This window comes from Schistocerca cancellata, chromosome 4, assembly GCF_023864275.1.
Source record: "Schistocerca cancellata isolate TAMUIC-IGC-003103 chromosome 4, iqSchCanc2.1, whole genome shotgun sequence".
Taxonomy (NCBI): domain Eukaryota; kingdom Metazoa; phylum Arthropoda; class Insecta; order Orthoptera; family Acrididae; genus Schistocerca; species Schistocerca cancellata.
This window is the reverse complement of record NC_064629.1, coordinates 612,837,573-612,850,530: the sequence shown is the minus strand read 5'-3', so window position 1 is coordinate 612,850,530 and position 12,958 is coordinate 612,837,573. Positions and strand designations below refer to the sequence as shown.

Genomic DNA, 12,958 nt, shown 5'->3' with positions numbered 1-12,958 from the left:
ATAGTCGTTTGTGCTAAGATACAAATGTAATCAGTGAATTATTGCCTCTTGTTAACTGAATCAAAAATTGCAGGTGTGACTGTAACTGGAAGATCCAAGGTATTGCCCTAAGCAGCTAATTGTGTAACTGCTCAAGGTATATCCATGAAAAACTTACCATGGTAGATAAAGTCTAGGATAAAATGGAATGAGATGTGTTTTTTCATTGATTGAGAAAGTAGGTGATGGGAAAAATTTGCACAATCAATGCTGCAAAATTTTAACATGGTATGTAATTTAATGAAGAATGAAACTGATAAAGGTCAGGTTATTAAAGTGGGGAGTGTTCAGGCACAGGTTGCTGCATCGTCAGACTTGACTGTGGACGGTTTGAAACACACTGATTGGGAAAATTGATCATCACCATGCCAAATGCTGATGCTCTAGTAATTATCTGGTAAATTAAATAGATGATTGAGGTAAATCTGTTGCTGAACAGAGCATTTTTCTTAAACCAAGTTGTGAATACCCAATGGTGAGATTACTGCTAATAGTTTCGAAAGGAAATACAATGCTTTATATAGCCCAACTAGTGCCAAAGACTTTAGTTTATCGCCCAGTTTTCTTGAACTAAACCCCAAGTTACTTCTATGAGTAATGAAAACAATGAGTTTAAAGTCATCCTCAATTAATAAAGACATTTCATTCTTAGATGCTCCTTTGCATCATATGTTATTTAAATGCAGTGGAATTCTTTTGGGTTAGAATGAAAGGATACTTATAAAAACAATCTTTTGATAAAAATTATGCTCAGAGTAACAGAAAAACCAATATGATAATCAGCAAAAATGCTGACAAGAGGAAAGTCTAACTGCTATTCTATATGACAGTAAATGACTAAAGTAGACATGTGTAGCTGTCTCTCACACAGGCAGTTCAGAACTTGTGCTAAAATCCGACAACTATGAATTATAGGTATTACAATATTTTTACGTCATTCAGACAAGCCACAGCATGGTGTCTCACAGGAGGTGCTGATAATTGTTACAGTATCTGCAGTAAATCTGTAGTTGCTATGTAAAATACTGAAACACTGTGGTTACATTTTACCAGATGTGTTTGTTGTTCAAAGTTGGTAAAAAGCATGCAGTGGGAAAAGATTTGTATTTCCATAATTCCATACATGAAGACAGGTAACAATTCTTAATTTTTGGATTGTTGTTTTACCTGCAAGTTGTCTGAATTGGACTGACTGTGCTTTGTTTTGATTTTGTGCAATGTAGCATCTGTGGTGGCATCAAATGTGTTGCTGACAGAGTTCCATAAATTTTAAGTTCTAACTTGTGTGTATTGGATTTGAACTGATCATTGAAGCAGACGATTTGTGGATTAAAATGTAATAAAAAAAATAGGAGAGAGAATTCAATTTAATGTGTGGTAAATAGTATTGGTGAAGAATAGTCAGATAAAATTTAATTTCAGAAATAAAAAACAGTTGCAGTGTGACATCGTAGTATTGTACACGTTTGTTATATTTCGAAGGATTTGACCTAGTGTCTTGGCACACAAAATTATACATTTGATTTACAGAAGGTAGTAGTGTCAGCCCTTAGAGATATCATCTAATTGGAAATGCATTATGTCCAAAAAAAAGTGAAATTGTGAGTGGATTTGTTGCCATCTAGGTCTTAATTTTTAACAGATACAGTTTTCAAATCAATGAACAAGAGAATATCTCTTATGAAAAAAGAACTTTTTTTGTGAAGTGCTTTTTACAACTTAAAATCTCTTTCATTTAGTGTATTTTAACTCTTGGGATTTCAGCATAACATGCACCTTCGTTTCTTTATACGTTGCAGTTAAAATTTGTTATGAGTAGTAGCAGAATACTGGCTGCAAGAGATTGAGAATAAATAAAAAAAGTACAAGGTTTCAAAACTACAGATTCATTTCTGAGTAAAATGTGGTTATAATGAAGAGAGAGATTCATTCAGCAATTTTATGCCTGTCTTTCAGATTCAAAGCACTGTTGTTATATTATTTGTCTTGCTAAGTGTTCTACCTGGCAGACTTAATGTCTGTAAATTATACTGTCCATTATATCTGTATCTATGCCCATACTACTATTATAGATACTGCTGAGGCAGCAGCAGTTACTTTTACCACATAATAATTTCATAAATGGAGTGACGAAAGTGCGACAGATAGCAGACTTTGAGTGCAGTATGTTATCAAATGGTCAATATGAAATAAAAGTAACTTATTTCAGTAATAAAATAAATTTAACTGTATGTAATGGCATAATCATTGTTGGCACAATGTTCAAAATCACTTTTCTTTGTACTTCATTTCAGCAGAGGATCTTATTATTTGTTTACATTACAGGATTCATCTTTAGCAGATGCAAGAGTAGTGATTGACCTCATTGATGCAATTAAACCAGGAACTATTAACTATGACTTAGTACGAGAAGGTGGCACAGAAGAGGTAAGGATTATCTGCTCGAGCAACTGTGAGAAAATAGGCATGCTTGTGTGAGGATAAGTTATGTCATCTTACAAAATATTCTTTAATGCTGTATTACATGTATTCAGTGCTACCATTTAGATTTTTGTGTGCAGAAAACAGATTTGAGTACGGTTGTATAATGTAACAATGCATTTTTTCCCTTTCAAGGCAAAGTGTGTACATTGTTGCCAAGTTGTCACCGTGCAATTAATCTGCATTCTTTATTTCCTGCTTGTGAGGGCTAGTAAAGTGTAGAATGATACAGAACTCGCTGTTCTTCTATTCCTGAAACTTGGAAAATGTACATGTTGCAAATATGCATTAGGGCTTGTACTTAATCGTTTTCATGTGGACTTCTAGTATCATAATTTTACACGAATGAATAAGGTTGCTATTTCACAGCTCTCCGTTCAAAACAGCATGCACAGCCAACCACCTGCTAGTATCCAAAGTAACTGTCACCTGCAAAACCTCTATTTACAAACAAACAAAAAAAGTTCTCAAGGTGTGCTGTATATTGATGGAATGAATGGCTGTTGAGGCCAAGCAATCATTAGCAAGCACTCTCTGGAGAATATTCTAAACTCGGTTATATGAGGCTTACTTGCGCAAGTGTGGACCTGGCTGATTGAATTGTATAGACCTGTAGCATACATATGCCACTGACCTAAAAATGGGATTTGAATTTCGGGGGTGGGGGGACCGTTTTAGGCTACACTTCAGTCGAAATAAAGTTGGTTCTTCCTAACACGAAATACAAATTAGATAGAATGGATAAAGCTGCAGCTACAGTAGTTTGGTCCAAGTTGTAAGCCTAGCAGTTGAGCTTAAGCAATGTTATTTACTCTTTCAAACATTTAAAACCACATAACTTGTCTGCACAGAATTTCTAGTCATTTAAGATTCAAAAATTGATACTAGAAGTCAGTTGCCGTGCTTCATTTCTGACTGTATCGCTATTCAGTTCAAGAAAAATATGAATGAAAACATTACATAATACGTGTATTCTTCCACGTTGGCCGTTGGCTCACTCGAGTTTGTTAGGTGAACACGATTTAGATGATATATCAGTGAATGTGGAAGAATAGATGGTGTAATGTTTGCGTTCATATTATTTGTGTGGTGAAGAGAGTACATGATTCACATTTCTTTGGAACTTTTTTGTCAGTAGTAGGAAAATGTCAAAGACATGGTGTCAGCCATATTGACAGAAATTGAACTGAGAGGCTTTGCCAGTCTGCTTTTCATAGTAGGTGTTTAGTGAAGTCTTCAAATGTATGACGAGCAACACTTGTGAAATTAAGAGCAAAAATATAAAACAAAATTTTATTAGATTTATAATACAAACTTTACAAAATATTTCAAATATCAATTAGATAATTCTGAATCACTGTCACTCGGTTCGTTCTTGCTCAGTTCTTCATACAGATCATCCTCTTCCATTCCATCTAATGCATTAGATATCAAACAGTTGTTAAATGCCTGTTGCATTGTAGGATTTGGATGGTCTGCAAGTCTGAATATACGTGGATTGTTCAGTCTCCACCTCTGGATTCTGTTGCTTCTGGCTGCAGCAAGCAGCCTTGCTGCTGGTGAGTCCAACGCTGCGGACTTGGTGCCCTCCAACAACACCTGTGGGCCTACCTGTGTCACTGCCCACCCCCCCCCCCCCCCCCATCACCCATTTAAGCAAACTCCTTGCTTCCTGCCTCTGCTCATTTGGATAGACACTGCTGCTGCTGTGAGCCGTCTCATCTATACTGGAACCATGGTGTGATTCTGCGTGCCCCATCTTGTGCTGCTTAGCAGTCCGTAGTCTGAATTGCAAGCTGCTGCCCACTACTGTGATCAGCATGGTTGCACGATTGCTGCCACCAACACCCATTGGCTGCACAATGCTGCAAGCTGTCATACCATCTGCACACAGCCACACCTCCTCGCAGGGAGTGTGCCACTTACATCTTGATGGTGCTGTTTTGTCAGCACATCACCATGATTATTGTAGTTGCAATAAAGTTTTGTTAGACACTGACTGAGATGTCACTAAATGGGACCTGTCTACTGACTAGGCAGCAGTGTCATAACTGAATGTTAGCACAGGAGGCCCGAAGTACAAACAAGATATGCACTCATTTCATCAGATTCTGTGAGATGAAAGCCAAGAACAACTGATTCAGAACTTTGGCAACAATGTGGAGCGGACAGAACACCATCTGTAGTGAAGCTAAATGTAGCAACACCACTTAGAGACGTCATAAGAACATCCTGAAACCCTGAAGTTAAACACTAGAGCAGCTGAGAGGCTCAGAAAACTGGCACAAATTCAGTCACCAGTGTGGCGGGAGGGCATCGTGTCATTGCATGCTATAAAACCTCTGTCCCCCTCAAGCTCAGTCTCAATCTCAGAGTGCAGCCATTCCATCGGCATCACGGATACCAATTGAAAACAAGCTCTGTTAACTTGCAGTCTGTTTCGGTGAATTCAACAAGTGTCTACAAGCTGCTGCCAACTTGTAGCCCACTGCTACACTGAAGGAGACTGTTAGGCAAGTTGAAGTCCTGCTGATCACAATGGTGACTGACTGAGGATAGGGAGTGGGGACTTCTGGGGCAGTATTAGAGCCACCTTAGTGGGAATATGCTGGGACCACCACTCGGTCTCTCCTCCGTGTTGCTGTTAAGTCTTTCACCATCTCAACAACTGACTACAGGGATATGCAGTATTCCGGTATTGATCGTAAGCGCAACTTCACTCGTGGAGAGTGCTGAGGCTCCAGCAGAGGTCCACAGTGATGCCAGGCTGCAGACACACATGGCTGCCACACTCTTACGGGCCACATCACTGGCCACAGACAATGGCAGGACATGCGCCTAGCAAGTTCCTCTCCAGGTACTGAAGTGCCACCTTGCTGTTTCAAGCAGCACAGACTCAGCAGGGCGACTGCGAGGCAACACCAGGAAGAAGATGGAGCAATTGTAAAACTCCCACCAATGAAAGATTGTTTAATTGAATGGTGTTTCATTAGCACCCTGCTGCTCCACAGGATAACTTAAACCCGCTCTTCACTCGACTTCCTGATAATGCGACCTCGGCTCGGGTTGTAAGAGATGGCTACCAGGCATTGACTTACCACTCCATTGCTACCCCACCCAGGGTGATGGATTACTGGCCTCCTGACCCTACCACCCCCCATAGAGGCCTGCTATCCTGGCCTCAATAATATCAATGTTTGTTATTTTGTCCTACATTTTTTCGTAGTTGGAGGGCTTCTGCAGCTACCAGTACTAATTTTATTGAATGGCAGCTCCAGTTGTGTGTTTTCAGAGCATTCCAAATGACAAAAGGACTCTTGCTTTTCAGTTGTGTACACCTGAGGAAGATCTTAGGACTGAAACCAACCTTGCAATTTTTTTTGTGCTGTTGGTGCTCCCATTCAATAAAATGTCAGTGTCATTAAACCTATGGCTATGTTTAAAGCAGTTCCACTGGAGGTCGCTATCAAACTGCGGAGACAATTCATACACGCAACTGGACCTACAAAGCAGTTCAAACAGCATGAAGCGCAACAGAAAAGCCAAATTCTGTGCCCAAAATACACAAAATCTGAAGAAACCCAGCGTAGAACGATTTGATAAGAGATGGTTAGTGTTGACTGATCAATATTGCTTTGAAATGGAACTGGAAACACGCTGACAAAGTGGCAAGTATTACTGTGTGTCCATTGACTGCCCTACATGTACCACCATAAAAAAAAGTGGGAAACGAAAAGAAGCTCTCTAATTAATGGATCCTGTAATGCAATTAGTTGTGAAAGATTTTAATATACACATGGAACAAGTAAGACTTTTTACCTTGAGTGGGCCCTTCTGCTTGTGTGTACAAGGCATGTATTCAAACCTTCAGACAACCCTGTGCTTTAAGGTTGCACCATGCATAAGGAGGATTACCTAAAGATGGAGTTAAAATTTTCATCCTTAATGCATGCCTTCCTTAGTCTGTTACCTTCAAAACCCACCTTGAAGCAGTTGTTCAGGTTTCCACGCCACGAAGAATAACTTTGTGCACCCTGTATCTCTGATCTCATCAACTTGTGGATAACAAGGCCATTGGAAACTTCATTCACTAATTCCTCCATCTGTTTCTTCTCCTTGGAAGATTTCCATGTGCATCGCATGCAGTGAGGTGCTACATACCCTTGACCCAAAGCTCAAGCAGCGGAGAGATCATCCTTGTCAAAAGATCTCTACATCTTCAATACAGAGAAAGTGACACACTGTTAACACTGCAAATGGGCCATCCACAAGCATTGACCGGTCCCTTTGCTCTCCTGTGCTTGCTGATAATCTACTTTGGGCAATGGTAGAGGACTTGCATCCGTGTGAGTACTTCTATATTTGGACCCGTCTGCCAGATACATCAGCACCTGACACCAAGCCAGCTGAATAGATGTTAAACAAAATCAACTGAGTAATTTTCAATACCTGGCTGTATTTAAACACAAACCCAGCAGCTAGGACATGGTAGAACATAACACTACAGGGCTCCTGAAGTCATTTGCAAAACCTGCCAGACATTAAGTCCCATGGTGGACAAAGGAATGCCATTAAGCCGTCAGGGGCAGGTGGGTGACATTGTGAAGTCCCATTGCAATCCGTCTGCTTACAGCCTAGCAGCCTTCTGCATTGCTTGTGTAAAAGCTCTTTACATAATCAATGAGACAAAAAAGCCAAAGTCTTCCATTGTATTAACCATTTGACACCAACAGTCAAAGTATATTTGCACAATAAATGTGTGCAAAGAAATGAAAGAAAGTAAATTACAAAAGATAAGGGAGTTTGTTGGAGGATGTATATTAAAGCACCATGTGGTACTTTGTGATATGAAATTCCAACTGTTTAGGATACACTGAATACCTCATTGTCAAACAGCAGAAATGTTCAGCATACTTGCAGCAGTTTCAGAATTGGCAGTTAAGAGCAGATCAGCTTTCCAGTGAGCATACATGGTGGGCTCGTACACAGAAAACATGTGTACATGATAAATGATTCAATTCACTTGTTTAATATGTAATTAGTTGTTGTGGTTTACAAATCTTTGCTGCCATGAATAAGCCCCTGATCTGTTGAAATGTTTACAGGTAACTCTTCAGACTTGTTTAGTTCATTCTGCATAATTTCTGCTTATGATTTGCAAGGCAAACAACTTAGTTGCAATACATGATTTCTACATCATAGAGTACCGACATGTTTGCTATGAAGGAAGAGTTCTAACTGACACATCCTGGACATAAATATTGAGAATAATATTGTGCCACTCTTGGCCTCACACTTTCGTGCCATACATTGACCCGTTATTAAATAAGACAGAGCCCCTTTACACCAGAAGCTTAGCCAACACAATTGTGAAATACTTCAAACAAATAATATCTAATAGCAGTCAAGATCCCACATTCCAATGCAAATGGAATTACCTGAGAGAATGTGGCATGGTAGGATCTTAGCTTCAGTAACACTGAACAGACCAGCTGCCTATTTAGTTCGGAGGAGTTAAAACCAAACTAACTGTGGCTCGTAATAAAATACTAAGACCAGACAAAATATGTAGTGATCTGCTATAACACACAAATGTTCAGTTAACCCATTATGTCCCTAATTAGTTTATAAAAAAAAAGACGAAAAATGTTGGTAACCATAACTAGAGAGAAGCCTGTAACTAAAAACTATCAATTTTTTTTCCCACGCTTCTCACTTTCTCCTAACAATACATTGCCATATGGCAATGCTGGGTCATACAGAGGAAAATAAGAGTACAATGCATTTTTCATTCCATACTAGCTATTGTGTACAGACATAAGAAATTTAATTATTTGCATGAAATATGAACATAAAATAATATTTTACTTGTGTTCAGTACGTTTTTTAAATGGTAATTTAGAAAACATTTTATGCATAGTCCAGTTTCACACTTTGAGCATGGACTTTGGTCAGTTGTGGAGCAGTTTCCACCAGCACATCTCCTTTTCTTCTCAATTGGAACTGGCCAGTGGTTAAGTCCATCATAACGTAGATCTTAATAAGGTATATCTTGCAATGCACAGTTGCCTCCTGGGCCTTTTGATTTTTCTCCATAGTGATTGCAGTAGTAGATAGCAATGTGGCGGTGAAATTCTAAGTGAGATATGGTAGGGTGGGCAATTCTATGTGCATTATGCTTGCGCACATCAACCAATCATGTAAAGATGCAATCCAACATTTTTTACCACGATTCCCATTTCGATAAAAGTTTATATTCAGGTCTATTCAGTCCATTGATCTGTTGTATTCGTTGATAACACAGGGCTGGCTAGCACTCATTTTATTTCTGTGTTCTTTGGAATAACGCTGCACCAGTGAAACGGGATTCTTTCCGTATTATATCAATCCAAAATTTACAATAGCATTATCTAACTATTTGGTGACAATTATACCAGTATCCTCCATTTTGATAGAAGTAACATACCCTCTTGGCCTTTTCTTTAGAACTGCTTTGCTTTCAAGTGGGCAGTTTTTCGGAATTCTGTTCTCGTGGATAGTTCCTGTTCCAGAGAACTCAAGAGATTTCAGTACCACTAACAATGGAAATCCAGTAAATAAATTATCAAAATAAAATGAGAAAGGGAGTTGCTGGACATACGTTTCAAACTCGTCAATCATAGTCACAAGTGGAGCTGCCGATTTTCCAAATCTTTCTTCATACTCTTGAACTGTTCGTGGATTTGTACCCTGATAAGTTTTGAAATTTATTAGGTAACCTGCTTGTGTGCATAAAGACCAAACCTTGTATCCAAATCTCAGTGGTTTTCTCTTTATAAACTGCTTCTTTAGATCACCATCATTGCTCCAAAATTATCGTTCATGTGGGTGATAGTTGTATCCAGTTAAAAGTAAAATGCCAATCAAGACTTTCAACTCTTCCACGGTAATGTTTGGATTAGGCTTCCCAAGAAATATAACGTACTTTCCTGACTCGTCACAAACATGTTGTTATAGAGTGTTGTCGAAAAATTTCTTGAAATCTTCATTGGGTGGCGTTCCAAAACAACCCTAGTAATTAGCGGGAAGAAATGCTGCAGCAATTGGTTCTGATTCTTCTTCCACACATTTGAAATCTGTGTTCTTGTTGAATGATGGCTGTCTATATGTGTCTGTTCCATCTCGACTATCTCTTACCTTTATGGTCCTTTATCGAAATGTACGATAGCGGTAGTAAAATCATTCTGCATTCAGCTTCGAATGCCAGTTCTCTAAATTTTCTCAATAATGCTTCACAAAAAGACTGTCACCTTTCCTCCATTTCAGTTCCCTAAGCATTTTCATAATACTTGAATGTTGATTGAAGCTACCAGTAACAGAATTGCTTCAATGTCTTCTTCCTGTAATCCAGCCTCATGGAGGTCCCAAGCAGTTGAAAAGTACTCAAGAATGGGTTGCACTAGTGTTCTATAGGTGTTCTTCTTTACAGACAAGTGACACTTTCTCAAAAGTCTCTCAGTAAACCAAAATTAACCATTCACCATCCCTGGTACAATCCTTGTGTGTTCATGCCATTTCTTATTGTTCTGCATCATCACACCTAGGTATTTAACCAACATGACTGTCTCAAGCAGCAAACTACTAAAGCTGTATTCGAAACATTATGAGATTGCTTTTCCTACTCATTTGCATTACCTTAAATTTTTGTACATTTAGAGGTAGCTGCCATTTGTCACACCAGTTACAAATTTCATTTTGTATCATCCTACAGTCACTCAGTGATGACACCTTTCCATACACTACAGCATCATCAGCAGATTGATCCTCACATTATCTGTCAGACAATTCATGTCCATAAAGAATAAGAGCAGTCCCATCACACTTCCCTGGGGTGCTTTTGACAATACCCTTTCTGATGAACGCTCGCCATTGAGGACAACATACTGGGTTCTATTACTTCTGAAGTCTTAGAGAAACTCGTGTATCGGGGGACCTATTCTGTATGCTCAAACCTGGATTAACAGTCTAGAGTGAGACACAGTGTTAAATATGGAACCTCGAGTCTGATTCCATAGGGAAGCAGTTGTACCCAGTGATTCTTTTCATTTAAAGTAATAAAGGGTACAGCTATCACTTGCAATGATGATAATTGTTCGGTCACTGTGTGGCCATCTCGTGCATTACTGGTGTTTAGAGAATCCCCACTGGTTATGGAAATTTGACCGATGATGATGACTATGATGATGATAACACAGCCCACCTAGTGCCCAGGCAGAGAAAAATCCCCGAGTTGACCACTAACGTCATTCTTTGGTTAATGTGTGGTGTGGAATCATGGGGAAGAATCCCATTGGTCCATATTTTGTCGATAGCACACTGAATGTACACAAATATCGAACATTTTTGGAACAGAAACTACTGGGTCTGCTGCTGCAGAAAGTTGCCCTGGAAGTTCGACAACATATGTGGTTTCAGCATGAATGTTGCCCAGCACGTTACACAGGAGGGATTAGACCATGTTAACACTTTTCGGTGGATTGCCAGAGGTGGCTGTATTAATTGGCCTGCTAGGTCGCCTTACTTTTTTCTATAGGGATATTTAAAAGATAAGGTGTACCAGCAAGTGCCAACATGTCATGAAGGCATGATCAACTGCATTAGAAATTCCTGTGCCGACCTACCCACAGATCTACTTCTGTGTATGGTCATTTGAAAAGTGGTTCACTAAGGGTATTGAAGTTGGGGTACTACATTTGAACACTTACACTTATTCGAAGAGTAGAGTAGTGTTCGCCTCAGGCCATGGCTGCCGAGGCATGTCGAGTAGTCCACTGTTAGATACGTTGGAGGAATGAAGCATTGTGAATCAGAGATGTGGAGGATGCCTTGTCTGTGGCTATCGAGCATGCAGGGTTCAGTCAACTGCAAATTCTAACACACGTTACCACCGACGATGCGTATCACTTGGGTTCTGAGGCTGTCCTCAGTTTGTACAGGTGGGTGGCAGAGGTGGTGAAGACTGGTGGCCTTGGTTGTGGGGGTGCAAGTGGAGCTTGCAGTTTGCAGCATTGTTCCTGGGGTCGACCAGGCTCCCTGTGTTTGGAGCCACATTGAGGGCCCTCAACCAAAAGGTGCGTCACCTGCTTGGCGCGCTGCGGCCTGAGGCGTAATCAGTGTACTTGCGCTGCGTGCCCGTCCCTCAGAGTCGCCGCTGGGACCGCATCAGTCCACTGCCCAACGCGCCCTGTCCTGAAAATTTCTTGGCTGAATACGACTCGTGCAGAGCCAGTGGGAAATTTTGCTGACTTGGAGCTGTAATATCTCGGACCATAGTTTTTGTAAAAAATAAAATTTGGCCATCTTGTACAACTTTATGCATTCTCTTAAGAATAATAATGAAAAGAATTTTACGAGCTATATTGAGCTAGAAAATTGTGGGTAAATCGGCCAAAAAAATAGGCGCCCGAAAGAATTTTGAAGTTTGGCTTCTTGCATCTCCTGAACTAATGCTATGAGGAATGTGAAACTTGGCACATAGTAACCTAACAACACAAGGTTCTTAAATAGAAAGTTTCATTTCCATAGCACTTTTCAGCACTGAATGAATTAAGCGCAAAACTGGAGATTTAGTAGGAACGTCAAAAATGCGGTATTTTCGTTCAGATTTTGCTAAAAAACTATGCTTAGTAAAACATACCAAACTGTACAACTGGAATGAAAGTTGGGTGCAAAAATCAGGCCCAAAAACAATGTAAACTTCAGGTTAGCATATCTAGTAGTGTGAATGCATGATGAAAATGAAATTTAGAGTGCAATAGATTGACTGCACAATGATAAGGAATAGAAATTTTTATTCCCCCACTATTTTCCAGTAATCTACAAATTAGTCGAAAGGATGTTGATTTTTATGAAAAGATGAAAACAGGGTATATTTGATACTTGTTTTTCAAGTACCATTTTCTGTTACAGCTTCAAAGGCTGTCTCATTCGAACAACAAATTTTAAGCCCCTCAGAACAATGAGTTTAATTTTCAATATTGGCTAACAACAGAGGCAAGATAGCAAGAAAAATTGCACTGAGAAAAGAGTTTTGACTTTGGCATGTTGTTTCTCATTGATCAAAGGCATTTAAATCAGTTATGGAAAACATGTTTTGTACAAGTAGATCGAATGTAATCTACATTTGTACTACTAAGGATAAAAGAATATAACTGGCCATGTTACGTGTTAATAATTTAAATGTATCATGCACAGATTAATATATGGTTTTTTTTATACTTGGCCTAATCACATTTGCCACAGTTCAGCGATTGCGCCATCTCAATCGTGAAGTCCATTCATTTGCCAGTAAACTGCTACATATGAATAAGTCAGGTTTTGTTTGAATAATTTTACACCTGTTGCGTCTATTTCCCGTCCTTGTTTTTGATCCGGACTTTGGACCGGTACTGGCAAAGTT

General features: G+C 39.4%; 1 protein-coding gene across 2 annotated transcripts in view; it reads left to right on the top strand.

Moving 5' to 3' along the window:
* LOC126185223 (plastin-2) overlaps nucleotides 1-12,958 on the top strand; it is a 203,630-nt gene that overhangs the window by 177,678 nt on the left and 12,994 nt on the right. For both annotated transcript variants that reach the window (XM_049928103.1, XM_049928102.1), the window contains exon 11: nucleotides 2,365-2,466. In XM_049928103.1, the coding sequence (XP_049784060.1) occupies nucleotides 2,365-2,466 (102 nt within the window). The remainder of the gene's footprint in view (nucleotides 1-2,364; nucleotides 2,467-12,958) is intronic.